Raw genomic sequence first — 13,115 nt, 5'->3', positions numbered from 1 at the left:
CCCCAGTCGAAGGGGTTGATGTTTCACTTTCACGTCCGTCTTTCTCTTTCTCTTTCTGTCTCCCTTCCTATCTCTCTAGAAGTCAATATAAATATTTTAAAAAAATCTGTTAATCAGTAACAAGTCTATTCTTTTTTTATTTGTTTGTTTGTTTATTTTTAAAATATATTTTATTGATTTTTTTACAGAGAGGAAGGGAGAGAGATACAGAGTAGAGAGTTGAAACATCGATGAGAGTCATCGATCAGCTGCCTCTTGCACGCTCCCTACCGGGAATGTGCCCGCAACCAAGGTACATGCCCTTGACCAGAATCAAACCCGGGACCTTTCAGTAGGCAGGCCGACGCTCTATCCACTGAGCCAAACTGGCTTCGGCAGTCTATTCTTTTTTTAAAACATATATTTCTTTATTGATTTCAGAGAGGAAAGGAGAGGGGGAGAGAGATAGAAACATCAATGATGAGAGAGAATCATTGATCAGCTGCCTCCTGCATGCCCCCTACTGGGGATCGAGCCCACAACCCAGGCATGTGCCCTTTGCCGGAATCGAACCTGGGACCCTTTAGTCCGCAGGCTGATGGTATTCACTGAGCCAAACCAGCTAGGGCAAGTCTATTATTTTTAAATGAATTAACACATTTTCTCAGTTTTAGTTCCTAATACAATAAATATCAAATATTTCCCACATAAAAAAATTATTTTGAGACCTCAAGAATTTAAAAATTTTTTTAATTAAATTTATTGAGGTGAATTGATTAATAAACTTATATAGGTTGGTTTCAAGTGTTCAGTTCTAATACATTATTTGTATATTGCATTGTGTGCTCACTACCCAAAGTCTATTCTTTTGTCACCGACTCCCTTTATCCTTTACTACCTTCCCACCCCCCTTTTCCTCTGGTAACCACTATACTGTTAGCTAGGTCTATAGTTTTGTTAGTTTGTTCATTTGTTGTTTTCAGTTTTATATCCCACATATATATGAATTCATATGGTTCTTGACTTTTTCCATATGATTTATTTTGCATAGCATGATATTCCCAAGATCCATCCATGTGTCAGGAATGGCGGTATTTCTTTCATCTTTTCTTGTGGCTGAGTAGTATTCCATTGTATAAATGTACAACAGCTTCTTTATCAGATCATCTATCGAAGGATATTTCCATTGTTTCCTTATCTTCGCCACCGTGAATAAATACTGCACTAAACATGGAGTACATATATCTTTTAAAATAAAGTAAGGTTTTTGTGTAGCTATCCAGAAGAGGGGTTGCTGGTCCTAGGATAACTCTATTCTTAGCTTTTTTGGGAACGTCCATATTGTTTGCCATAGTAGCTGTACCAGTTTACATTCCCACTACAGTGAATAAGGGTATTTTTCTCTGCAACCTCTTCAACTCTTATTATTACTTGTCTTATTAATAGCCATCCTAACAGGTGTGAGGTGCTATCTCATTATAGTTTTGATTTGCATTTTCCTAATAGCTAGTGAAATTGAACATCTTTTCATATATCTGTTGGCCATTTCTACGACTTCTTGGGAGAAGTGTCTGTTCAGGAGACTTCAAGAATTTTTAAAAGTGCAAAGCATCCTGAGGCCAAAACTTTTGAAAACCACTATACTAAACCATGAGATGTGTTCTTTTGTGGTTTCTTATTCAAATAAAATTAAGTATACTCAACTTAATAAAAATAAACTTTAAAATATTCAAAATATATATAATTATTTGTCAATTTGTTAGAAAAAGTTTAGGTGATTAGAAATTGTTATTATTGTCATTCTAGGAGTGTATCTCACTGTTTTTTTTTGTTTGTTTGTTTGTTTGTTTAAATATATTTTATTGATTTTTCTTACGGAGAGGAAGGGAGAGAGATAGAGAGCTAGAAACATCGATGAGAGAGAAACATCGACCAGCTGCCTCTTGCACACCCCCTACCGGGGATGTGCCCGCAACCAATGTACATGCCCTTGACCGGAATCGAACCTGGGACCTTTCAGTCCGCAGACCGACGCTCTACCACTGAGTCAAACCGGCTTCGGCATGCCTCTTTATTTTCATTTGGTATAAAGTATCGTCCTGTTAATTGCTTTTCAAATGGTTTGTAATTTCCCTTTTTAAAATTTAAGATTTTTAAAAATTCTGTTTATTTCTAATTTTATTGGATTGTAATCACAAAATGTGGCCTATAAAATCTTTGTTTAAAAACGTTAAAGGTTTGAATGTGGGTCTTTTTCATTTTTTACAGAACAGTTGGACACGCTGTTAAAAGTCCAGATAAACTACGTAAGGTGACCTATCACAGAAAGAAAGTTCATTATCCTTTTCCAAATTCTTGTTTTAAAAAGAAACAGTCCCCTAGAAGTGGGGGCTGTGACATGGCAAATAAAGAAAATGAACTGGCTTGTGCAGGCCACCTGCCTGAAAAATTACACCATGATAGTCGAACATATTTGCTTAACTCCAGTGATTCTGGATCTTCACAGACAGAAAGCGCATCATCAAAATACAGTGGTTTTTTTTCTGAGGTAAGTTAATAAATTTAAGTTTATAAACTTAACTTTGTTCTTGTTATACTCTTGTTTTTTTTCTTTGCCATATTCTGCTATTTGAATAATTACCACACATTGAATTCAGGTTTATTTGAATGATTGTAACTCCTGACACAGTTTTCCTGATTACAGCAAGCTGCTGTAAATACCCAGAATGACAGATTGGCCAGTAGAGATTTAAAGGAATGTAAAAGAAATCTTACTTATAAAATAGACCACCAACCTGGCTGGCATGGTTGAGTGTCAACCTATGAACTAGGAGGTTACAGTTCAATTCTTGGTCAGGGCACATGCCTGGATTATGGGCTTGATCTTCCATGGCGGGCGTAAAAGAGGCCGCTGATCAATGATTCTTTCTCGTCATTGTTGTTTCTATCTCCCTCCCCCTCCCCCCCTCCCCCTCTCCCCCTCTCCCCCTCTCCCCCTCTCCTTCTCCCCCTCTCCCCCTCTCCCCCTCTCCCTCTCCCTCTCTCCTTCTCCCCCTCTCCCCCTCTCCCTCTCCCTCTCTCCTTCTCCCCCTCTCCCCCTCCCCCTCTCCCCCTCCCCCTCTCCCCCTCCCCCTCTCCCCCTCTCCCCCTCCCCCTCTCCCCCTCTTCCTTCCTCCCTCTCCCTCACCCTCTCCCTAGCCCAGGCATGTACCCTAACTGGGAATTAAACCATGACCTCCTGGTTGGTAGCTCAATGCTCAACCACTGAGCCATGCCAGTTGGGCTTTAGTGTGTGTGTGTGTGTGTGTGTGTGTGTGTGTGTGTGTGTATTTGTTTATTTATATGTTTTGTAAATGGAGTCACCTTTGAATAATTTCTTAAATTTTATTTTTAATTTTTATTGAATTTATTGATGTGGCTTTGGTTAATAAAATTATATAAGTTTCAGGTGTACAACTATATAATACATTATTTGTATACTAGAGGCCTGGTTCACAAAATTTGTGCCAGAGTGGGGGGGTTGTCCCTCAGCCCAACCTGCACCCTCTCCAATCTGGGACCCCTCGAGGGATGTCTGGTGGAATTGGGTCTAAATAGGCAGTTGGATGTCCCTCTCACAATCCAGGACTGCTGGCTCACAACTGCTTGCCTGCCTGCCTTCCTGATTGCCCTTAACCGTTTCTGCCTGCCAGCCTGATCACCCCCTAACCACTCCCCTGCCAGTCTGATTGATATCTAACTGCTCCCCTAGTTTTTTGCCCCCAACTTCCCTTCTCTGCCAGCCTGGTCACCCCTAACTGGCCTCCCCTGCAGACTTGATTGCCCCCAACTGCCCTCCCTTGCAGACCTGGTCCCTCCCAACTGTCCTTCCCTGCTGGCCATCTTGTGGTGGCCATCTTGTGCCCACATGGGGACAACCATCTTTTACCATATGGGGGCAGCCATATTGGGTGTTGGAGTGATGGTCAATCTGCATATTACTCTTTTATTAGATAGGATTGTATTATGTGCCTTCCACCTCAAGTCAAGTCTCCTTCCATCCAAAAATCACCATCTTTGTATAATTTTACAATATGTCTACAGGAATGATTTAATTAAGAAACTTATTTCATATCATGTTTCAGTGTGCTTTTTAAGAAATTAGATGATTATCTTTCAGGTATCTCAGGATCATGAAACAATGGCACAAGTTTTGTTCAGCAGGAATTTGCGATTGAATGTAGCTTTAACTTTCTGGAAAAAGAGAAGTATAAGTGAACTTGTAGCTTATTTGGTGAGGTAAGTGGACCTTTTTGTTCAATAAAAAGTAATTTTTAATATGCTATTTAGAAGTGCCTCTTCTTTTTTATTATTACTGGCTAAACTATGTTTAACTTCAATAGAAACAATATAGTGTAAATTACATTCAACACCAGTTAAGAGTAACCAAAATAAAGAAAACCATCAATTTTATCAGAACGAATAAAGCTGTTACCTTCTCTAAGATTATTTTTTAAAATATATTTTTATTGATTTCAGGGATGAAGGGAGAGAGAGAGTTAGAAACATCAGTGTTGAGAGAGAATCATTGATTGGTTGCCTTCTGTACGCCCCTTACTGGAGAATCGAGCCTGGAACCCGGGCGTGTGCCCTGTATCAGAATCGAACCTGGAACCCTTCAGTCCACAGGCGAATGCTCTCTCTATCTACTGAGTCAAATCAACCAGGGCTTCTCTAAGCTTCTTGTCAATTATACTAAGAGATACCAATATTGGAAAACTAAATCTTTAAGAATCCCCTTTGAGTGAAAATTTTAAATATTACCTTCTCAAATGTTACCCTAGTGATGCCTTCCTTTGCCACCTTATTTAAAAATATATACTTCTTTACTCCCTGTCTTTTCTGTGTTTTGTTTTTTTTCTGTAGTATTTACCATCATCTTCATGTTCTATATATTTTATTTGTTTACATGTTTTCTAGAGGCCTGGTGCACAAAAATCATGCATTTGGGGAGGTTCTCTCAGCCTGGCCTATGCCCTCTTGCATTCTGGGAGCATTGGGGGGATATCCAACTGCTCGGAGACAGAAGAGGCTCCTGCTACTGCCTCTATGCTTGCCAGCTGTGAGCCTGGCTTCTGGCTAAGCAGCGCTCCCCCTGTGGGAGCACACTGACCACCAGGGGTCAGCTTCTATATTGAGCGTCTGCCCCCTGGTGGTCATTGCATGTCAACCAGTCGTTCCACCATTTGGTCGATTTGCATATTAGCCTTTTATTATATAGATTGTCTGACTCAGCATTCTCCCACCCACCTCTAACACATCTCTCTCTCTCTCTCACACACACACACACACACACACACACTAGAAGGCAAGTCCTATCTCTTTACTGTTGTACCCCCAGCATCAGGCTAATTTGTTGAATGAGTGAATTTCTCAAAGGCAGTGTGAAGGTCATCCTGTATAATAGAATGTTGGAGACCTCCCGAGGTGTCCCGGATTGCAAGAGGGCACAGGCTTGGCTGAGGGACACCCCTCTTCCAGTGCACCGTGCCTCTAATATGAAAATAATTGAAGAAATTATCTCTTTAAGTAATGCTATTCTTTTTGTACCCACAGGATAGAAGACCTTGGAGTGGTGGTGGATTGTCTCCCTGTGCTTACCAATAGGTAAAAAAATATTTTTTTTCCAGAAAACAAATTAGTTTGCAAAAGATAAATTATGACTTATTCATATTTTTATGACTTGTATTTATTTTAGTTTACAGGAAGAAAAACAATACATCTCACTTGGCTGCTGTGTAGACTTGTTGCCTCTTGTGAAGTCACTACTTAAAAGCAAATTTGAAGAGTAAGTGCTGATCTGAATCTCAAGTCAATTTTCTTTTTCAACTTTCTGTGCCCTGTGAGTGCATTAGTAGAAGATTGAGCTCCTGAAAACATACATGGTTTCTCTTTTTAACTTGCTTATAGTCCAGTTAGGAAAAGAATATGAAGTGACTAAAGACAATTACAGAAACATCTATAAACAAGTTATATAAAATACAGTAATGTTTGCATTGGGTTATTTTTGAATAGTGGAAGTATTATTTTGTGTAAAGGCTTCTTAGATGAAAATACTTGAATTTTGTAACAAAATGTCATTTCAGATATATAATAGTTGGTTTAAACTGGCTTCAAGCAGTCATAAAAAGGTGGTGGTCAGAACTATCATCCAAAACAGAAATTATAAATGATGGGTGAGTATACCTTTAAAGATAACCTTATGCTTCTAAATTTTATTTTATTTTACTTTTTTTTTTTTTTTTTTTCCAGAAGAGCAGTTGTATTTAACTAGATGATAATTTTATTCTGTGATCATCAGTATATAATATTCTCTTTATTTTCAGGGAATAAATTTGGATACTGTTCATGTGTGAAAATTACACATAGAAGTTGAATTTCAGAGTCCAGTAACCTCTTATTTAGCAGAACCCTACTCCTCATTTTAGAAGGAAAAAGCACAGCAATGATTTAACCATTGTAATGAATAAGGGAGAGAAAAAGAGATAGTCCTTAGTGGAATAAGTAATGAGGTACAGGAATTGAGGTATCCTTCAGAGTACTTTAGCTATCTAGATACTAACCTTAGAATCCAGTTCTAAGAACTATATTATAATCATCATAATTTGAGTATTGCAATTAGGTTTAGTATCGAACTTTGAATTTTGCCATCTTAAAAACTATATTATAGCCATCATAATTTGAGTATTGCCTTGCTATGAAAATACGTAGGTTTTCTACCAAATGAGCAAGATTATCATGAAGCTACTAAAAATGTCTCCCAAAGTTTTCCTTAAAGTTTACAGCTTTCTTTTTAAATTCACAAAATGTCCTCCTCTATACCCAACAAGTTGTCTAAATGCTTCGTGCCTAGTATTCTAACCTGCATTAACAAATAACCTTTAATTTTTGTGATTGGCATGTACTATTTTAAAGAGTTGCCTGACTTCAGTAGTATAATATTCTCTAATAAATACTTGAAAAATTTAAAACTATTTTCATTAAATGTATTTACTACCAAAGTTCATATCATATTTGTATTTTCTTTTTTCCTCCTAGAAATATTCATATTTTAAAACAACAATTAAGCAGATTGTGGGAACAAGAAAACCATCTTACTTTGGTTCCAGGATATACTGGTAATATAGCTAAGGTAATCTATATTTAAGTTTAAAAATTTAAGGTTAAAAATTAATATTTAAGCTTAATTAAAATTTAGAAGTAATATGGAAGTATGCATTTATAAATGAATTCTTTCAAATTTTGAGACAAAGTAATTCAGTACTATTCAGTAAGGTCTACAGTCAGTTTCATATTTGCAAATGCTTATGGTCTTCTGGATATGAATGTGACTTTGACAGGGAGCACAAAATTACCCATTGAATGTGTTTGAAATATAGCCACAGAAATAATGTGTTGGAAGTTGTTTAATGACCTAGTTCTAATAAAAGAAAAATATTTGAAAAAGTTAAAAATTCAGGTAAGAAAGGGATCTAAAGATTTAGTAAGGAATAAATTAAATGGTTTGGGGATGTTATATTTTACTTGACTGTTACTAATATCATGCTCTTTAGGAAAATATACTGTTCAAATCACAATATGAATTTGATATTGGTCTTTATTGGTATATTTGTCTCTTAAAGGAAAAGGTACATTAGATTTTAATTTTTAAACTATAGAAAACATTGGTATATAAAACACATATAATTGCAGAAAAAAGTCAATTGTTAAATGTTTCCACCCTTTTATTGAGCATATTGCTATCATAAATGGACATTAGTCAGAAATATAAAATTGTTTTTTAATTTTAAAAAATATACTAAATAAGAGGATTTTTGTTATAGATTTAATTGTAAAAATTGTCTTAGATACTTTTCTTTTTTTTTGTTATTTTAAAAAATATATATTTTATTGATTTTTTACAGATAGGAAGAGAGAGGGATAGAGAGTTAGAAACATCGATGAGAGAGAATCATCAATCAGCTGCCTCTTGCACACCTCCTACTGGGGATGTGCCCACAACCAAGATACATGCCCTTGACCGGAATCGAACCTGGGACCTTTCAGTCCGCAGGCAGACGCTCTACCACTGAGCCAAACCGGTTTCGGCTGTCTTAGATACTTTTCAAGGAAAGAAGCAAAATGATGTACCAAGTATGTGTTTTACCACTGTGTACAATTTAACTTTGTAGAATTTTTAATGATTAAAATATTATAAACAGAAATCAGTTTTCCAGAAGTATTTTTCTGTTGTTCTTTTGATAAGGAGGGAGGGAGGAGAGACAATGAAGCATAAAAGCTGAAAGAAATTGGAGTGCTTTAGAGCAGGGGTCCTCAAACTTTTTAAAGTGGGGGCCAGATCACGGTCCCTCAGAGAGCTGGAGGGCCGGACTATATGAACTACTAATTCCTACTGTAACACCTCGGCTGTGCTCACTGCCCAAAAAACCTGGCGGGCCGGATCAGACTCCTCTGCGGGCCGCATGTGGCCCGCGGGCCGTAGTTTGAAGACCCCTGCTTTAGAGCATACCAGATATATCACATTGTTCTGGAGGGGTCTTATATTCTTGTGGTAACAGAACTGAAAAATTAATATTTTCTTAGAAATTTGCATTTGATCATAATTTTTTATAAATAAAGAAGCTTTATTGTGAACATGAGATTAAGATAAAGACAATATGGAGTGATTAAAAGTTCTGTGAAGTTCCTTAAGCTATGATAAAAAACCTCTTTTATAAGATTAAACACTCAATTATAAATTAATTTTCTTGAAGGTAGAAATCAGAAAGATAGGCTATCATCAAACTGAAAGAACTATTTTGAATGATTTAATGATCTTGCCTAGCTAAAAAGGCAGAATTGCTTGATCACAAGAACCAAACCATTTACTCAGCACGTAGCAAACATTTGTTGAGCTCTTGTGTGCCAGGCCCTGTGCTAAACAAATGTAGATTAACAAGTTGATACACCACATCATTTACCCTCAAAGGTTACAAAGGGAAACTGAGGCAAATCAAGTAACTAAAGGGAGAAGAAAGGGGTGGTGTATATATGTATTTACTGTACTAGCTAATGAAATGTTTTTGTTTTATTTTCTAAGGATGTAGATGCTTATTTATTACAGTTGCATTGAAAGACTTCATCTACTAAAGAACATTTGGTTATTCAAAACATCCCTGGACTATATGATTTCCAAACAAGTCTCATTGGAGAACTGTGAACTGTGGAAGAAATCAAAACCTTTTCCTTTTAAAGCCACGTATGAAACCAATAACAAAACCCTAACAATCTACTTCACATTGAAGTGGAAAAATATCCGAAAGGAAGCAGCTTCAACTTTAATAAGGTGAAAGTGCACTATGAAGATTGTTCACCTTTGCTGCATTTGGGATTTATATGGTTTCTTGGCAAGAACTACTGGATCTTAATGCAATCCTTCATAAGAATATACTTTATATTATGTGAAAAAATAAGACAAAACTTACAACTAGGAAAAGCAAAGACCAATCATCATTACTTTTTTTTAAGATTGTGTTTTGTAAGAAAACACTCAAATATGTGCAGCTATTTTCTTATTTTGAAAGACTGAAAGTTTTAAACATCATAGCAAATAATCAATACTAAAAGTTTTTTTGTCCACACTGAGATACTGTGTAAACAAAATGCCTTAATTATTAATAAGCCAATGTATATGATACCAAGATTTGTCTAAAAAAAAAAAAAAGGTAAAACCAACCATGCTTCTGGCATGAAAGTTATGGAATTAAATCAGGGGTTTCCATTTGTGTGGAATGTTGTTAAAACTTATTCCACACCATCTTTAAAACTTGAGAATATTTTTAATGTCTCTGAATTTTTTTTGCCAGAATTGTCATGTCATGTATGTATGTGTTATTACTATATAAAAGAAAGTGGTGACTATGTATTTGTATGTGTGCTTAGCTGGAAATGTTCATAGAGTTGGCTAATTTATATTCACTTTCTATTGTATATAGATTTCTAATATTTTCAGTTCTGTATCATTTAAGCTTCATTTGAGTAAATTTACTAAATACTTCCATTTTTTGCTTTTTAAAAATCTTATTTTGTATGAATTCTAATTGTTTTTCACTACATTATGATTTAAAGAATTACATACAATGCTTTAGCAATGTTTACAGTTAGTGCTGACCTTATATTTTTAATTCCAATACTTTATATTACTACCTCCTTCAATGGTTGGTATGAAATGCCAGCAGACTGTATGAGGTCTTTTTTTTTTTTTCCTTAATACCATTTTTTGGTGTCAATGACTCCACTTGTGGAATGTCTTCACAGCTGTATATTTTAGCCTGTCTTGAGAGTGATTGGGCTTTAAATACCACTGTTGTTTCCTACATCATCTCATCTTTAATGAGCTGGAGATGCATCTGAGCAAAGATTCTTAGTATTGAATTTCTGTGCAGTAATCCTTCAAGCACTTGAATGTAAGTCTTTAGCATTTACCCAATTAGTGACTACTGATGTGAATCCTAAACAGACATCTTTTATTGGTTTAAAAATATTAAAAAATGTTCTCTATTACTGAGTTCTCCTTTTGTTTAGCTATATTCCATATAGCTATGTATTCTTCACAGTAGTAATTGGCTATTTTCTTAAGTCTTTAGGATAATTTCAGAGTATTGCACTTCTGTGATTTAAGAGTTCAGTTATTTAAGAATTCATTTTTCAGGAGGTGGGAATTTGAATCGGAAATCTGAATCACCTCTGTGAAACCTTAAGATGATGAGATATAACCTTTCTTTGTTCCTATTCATTAGTTACCACTTTTATCTAATAGTTTGAACTAGTTAACTCAGAGCATGATGCTACTGAGGCTAAGGACAGGAGCTTTACTAGTACAGGTTCATTCATTTTACACACATATACAGAACTATTCATAGTTACAGAACGCACCTTTCTTAGGTATCTGTCCCAGATTCAGCTTTTGGTCACAAGGAAGATTGTGTGTATACTTAGCATAAACCCTTCACCTCACATAAAAAGATATCTCAAATAATTGGTATATGTAATACTGTAGAATTTGAATCTAATATTTAAAACAATATAATATTAAAAAGTATAATATCTAAGACACTATGTTATTATAATTTTCTCTGATAAGATCATTGAGTAAACAATATCTTCTAAGATTAAACTTCAATAAATCAAACTTTAGTAAAAATTAAGTACAAATGAAACATATTAAGAAAATGCACTTCCTCATTCACTCTGAGTTCTTGTGCCTAACTTTGGGTGTGTTGAAGGAGAGTTGATACTCCATTTTATTTACTTGGAGCTATATAAAGCAGCAGTCTTTAGCTCACAAAGATTATTCAATAGCACACATTCCTAATTCTTGGTCTTTGCAATTGGCCTTAATACCTACCTCTCACTGACTGAGTTATGATTAGTGTTATTTGATTTTAAGATTGTTGATAAAAAATGTTAGATAAGTAAATATTATTGAACACTTCTGTTGTGATTAAGCTCTTAGCATGCTATTTAATCAGAAGAGTGTTGATATCCAGAAAGAGCCAAAGAAAGTGTTTACAAAGTATTTTGGCTGTTGTATTGACCTAGATTAGGACAATTGCTGTCTGTCATCACTCATTTGTGGCTGTGCTGCTAAGCAGTGTACAGACTACCCACGGTTTCTGTGTCTTACTACCTCTTCTACCTTTTCAGTTTTCTGTACTGAACTTTGCTAACTTTGCAAGTCTAAGGACAGTTTATTGAAGAGATAAAGGGTTGTAATCAAGTAATTTGTTTCTACTAGAAATAAAGTGAATGGATTTTGTAATAAGTGATCATGATCAGAAAAAGGGTTAAAAGTTAGGAAGCAAGCATTATCAGATGGTTTTAAAAATTAATCTTTTGGCAGTAATTTTAAAGGTAATCGACAGATTATTACATGAGCCCTGAGATTGAGGATTTGGATATCTGCATCTACTTTGGGGAATCATTAATGTCAGCACTGAAGTCTAAGGGCTACTGAGGAATTAAACTCTTTTTTTTTTTTTAAATATATTTTATTGGTTTTACACAGAGAGGAATTGAGAGGAATAGAGAGTTAGAACTGTCGATGAGAGAGAAACATGGATCAGCTGCCTCCTGCACACACCCCACTGGGGATGTGCCCGCAACCAAGTACGTGCCTTTGACCAGAATTGAACCTAGGACCCTTCAGTCCACAGGCCGACGCTCTATCCACTGAGCCAAACCGGTTTCGGATGAGGAATTAAATTCTTATCCATTCCCCTAAACATATTTGGTACATGCCATATCCTAACCTTAAGAATTGGGATGTGTGTGTGTGTGTGTGTGTGTGTGTATTAAAGGCTATATTTCTGGCCTTTGAAATAGTAATTTTCTGAAACTTGGAGCATTTCTACATTTGGCAAGTTATTAATATAATTAATATTAATGGTAATTAATTTGAGTAAAGATTACTACCTATTGAATACTGGAATAGAAATCATGTAAATATTTATTTTTTATTTATTTATTTTTTAAAAAATATATTTTATTGAGTTTTTACAGAGAGGAAGGGAGAGGGATAGAGAGCTAGAAATGTCGATGAGAAAGAAACATCGACCAGTTGCCTTTTGCACACCCCCTACGGGGGGTGTGCCCGCAACCAAGGTACATGCCCTTGACTGGAATCGAACCCGGGACTTTTCAGTCCACAGACCGATGCTCTACCACTGAGCCAAACCGGTTTCGGCATCATGTAAATATTTATTTAGTTACTTAAATGAGTCAAGGAATCTGGAGGAAAAAAAAAACACCACATACACACTGTAAATTAATATTTTGTTACTCATTACCAGTATCTCTTCCTATTTAAAAACAAGATGGTAATGTCAGTTACCTTTATTGATTTAAAGGGGAAAAAATAGAATCACAAGCAGCTGACTCACTGGAGTGGTCCATTTGGATGGATTACTTCTTATCCTTCAATATAGACTATTTTCTGGACTACTTCCCGTGAAAAAAGTATTGCTGGACATTTGTTGGTAGGTATTTACTTCTGTGTTATTCTTTCCCCCTCTTTCCAGTTCTTCTAGCTGTGAAAATTGTCATAAAACAACACACTA

The 13,115-nt window shown here is 35.7% G+C and overlaps 1 protein-coding gene across 1 annotated transcript in view; it reads left to right on the top strand.

The window, feature by feature from the left end:
* The window catches only part of KATNBL1 (katanin regulatory subunit B1 like 1), a 48,753-nt gene extending 38,193 nt beyond the window's left edge, over positions 1–10,560 (top strand). The window contains exons 4-10 of the mRNA XM_084862343.1: positions 2,248–2,527; positions 4,139–4,257; positions 5,575–5,625; positions 5,717–5,806; positions 6,105–6,194; positions 7,057–7,150; positions 9,098–10,560. Coding sequence (XP_084718469.1) covers positions 2,248–2,527; positions 4,139–4,257; positions 5,575–5,625; positions 5,717–5,806; positions 6,105–6,194; positions 7,057–7,150; positions 9,098–9,130 — 757 coding nt within the window. The 3' untranslated portion in view covers positions 9,131–10,560. The remainder of the gene's footprint in view (positions 1–2,247; positions 2,528–4,138; positions 4,258–5,574; positions 5,626–5,716; positions 5,807–6,104; positions 6,195–7,056; positions 7,151–9,097) is intronic.
* The last annotated feature ends 2,555 nt before the right edge of the window (positions 10,561–13,115 follow it).

Source organism: Pipistrellus hanaki (genome assembly GCF_964339955.1).
Source record: "Pipistrellus hanaki genome assembly, chromosome: 1".
NCBI classification, from domain to species: Eukaryota; Metazoa; Chordata; class Mammalia; order Chiroptera; family Vespertilionidae; genus Pipistrellus; species Pipistrellus hanaki.
Note: the sequence above shows the minus strand (reverse complement) of the source record. Positions and strands in the feature narration are given on the sequence as shown.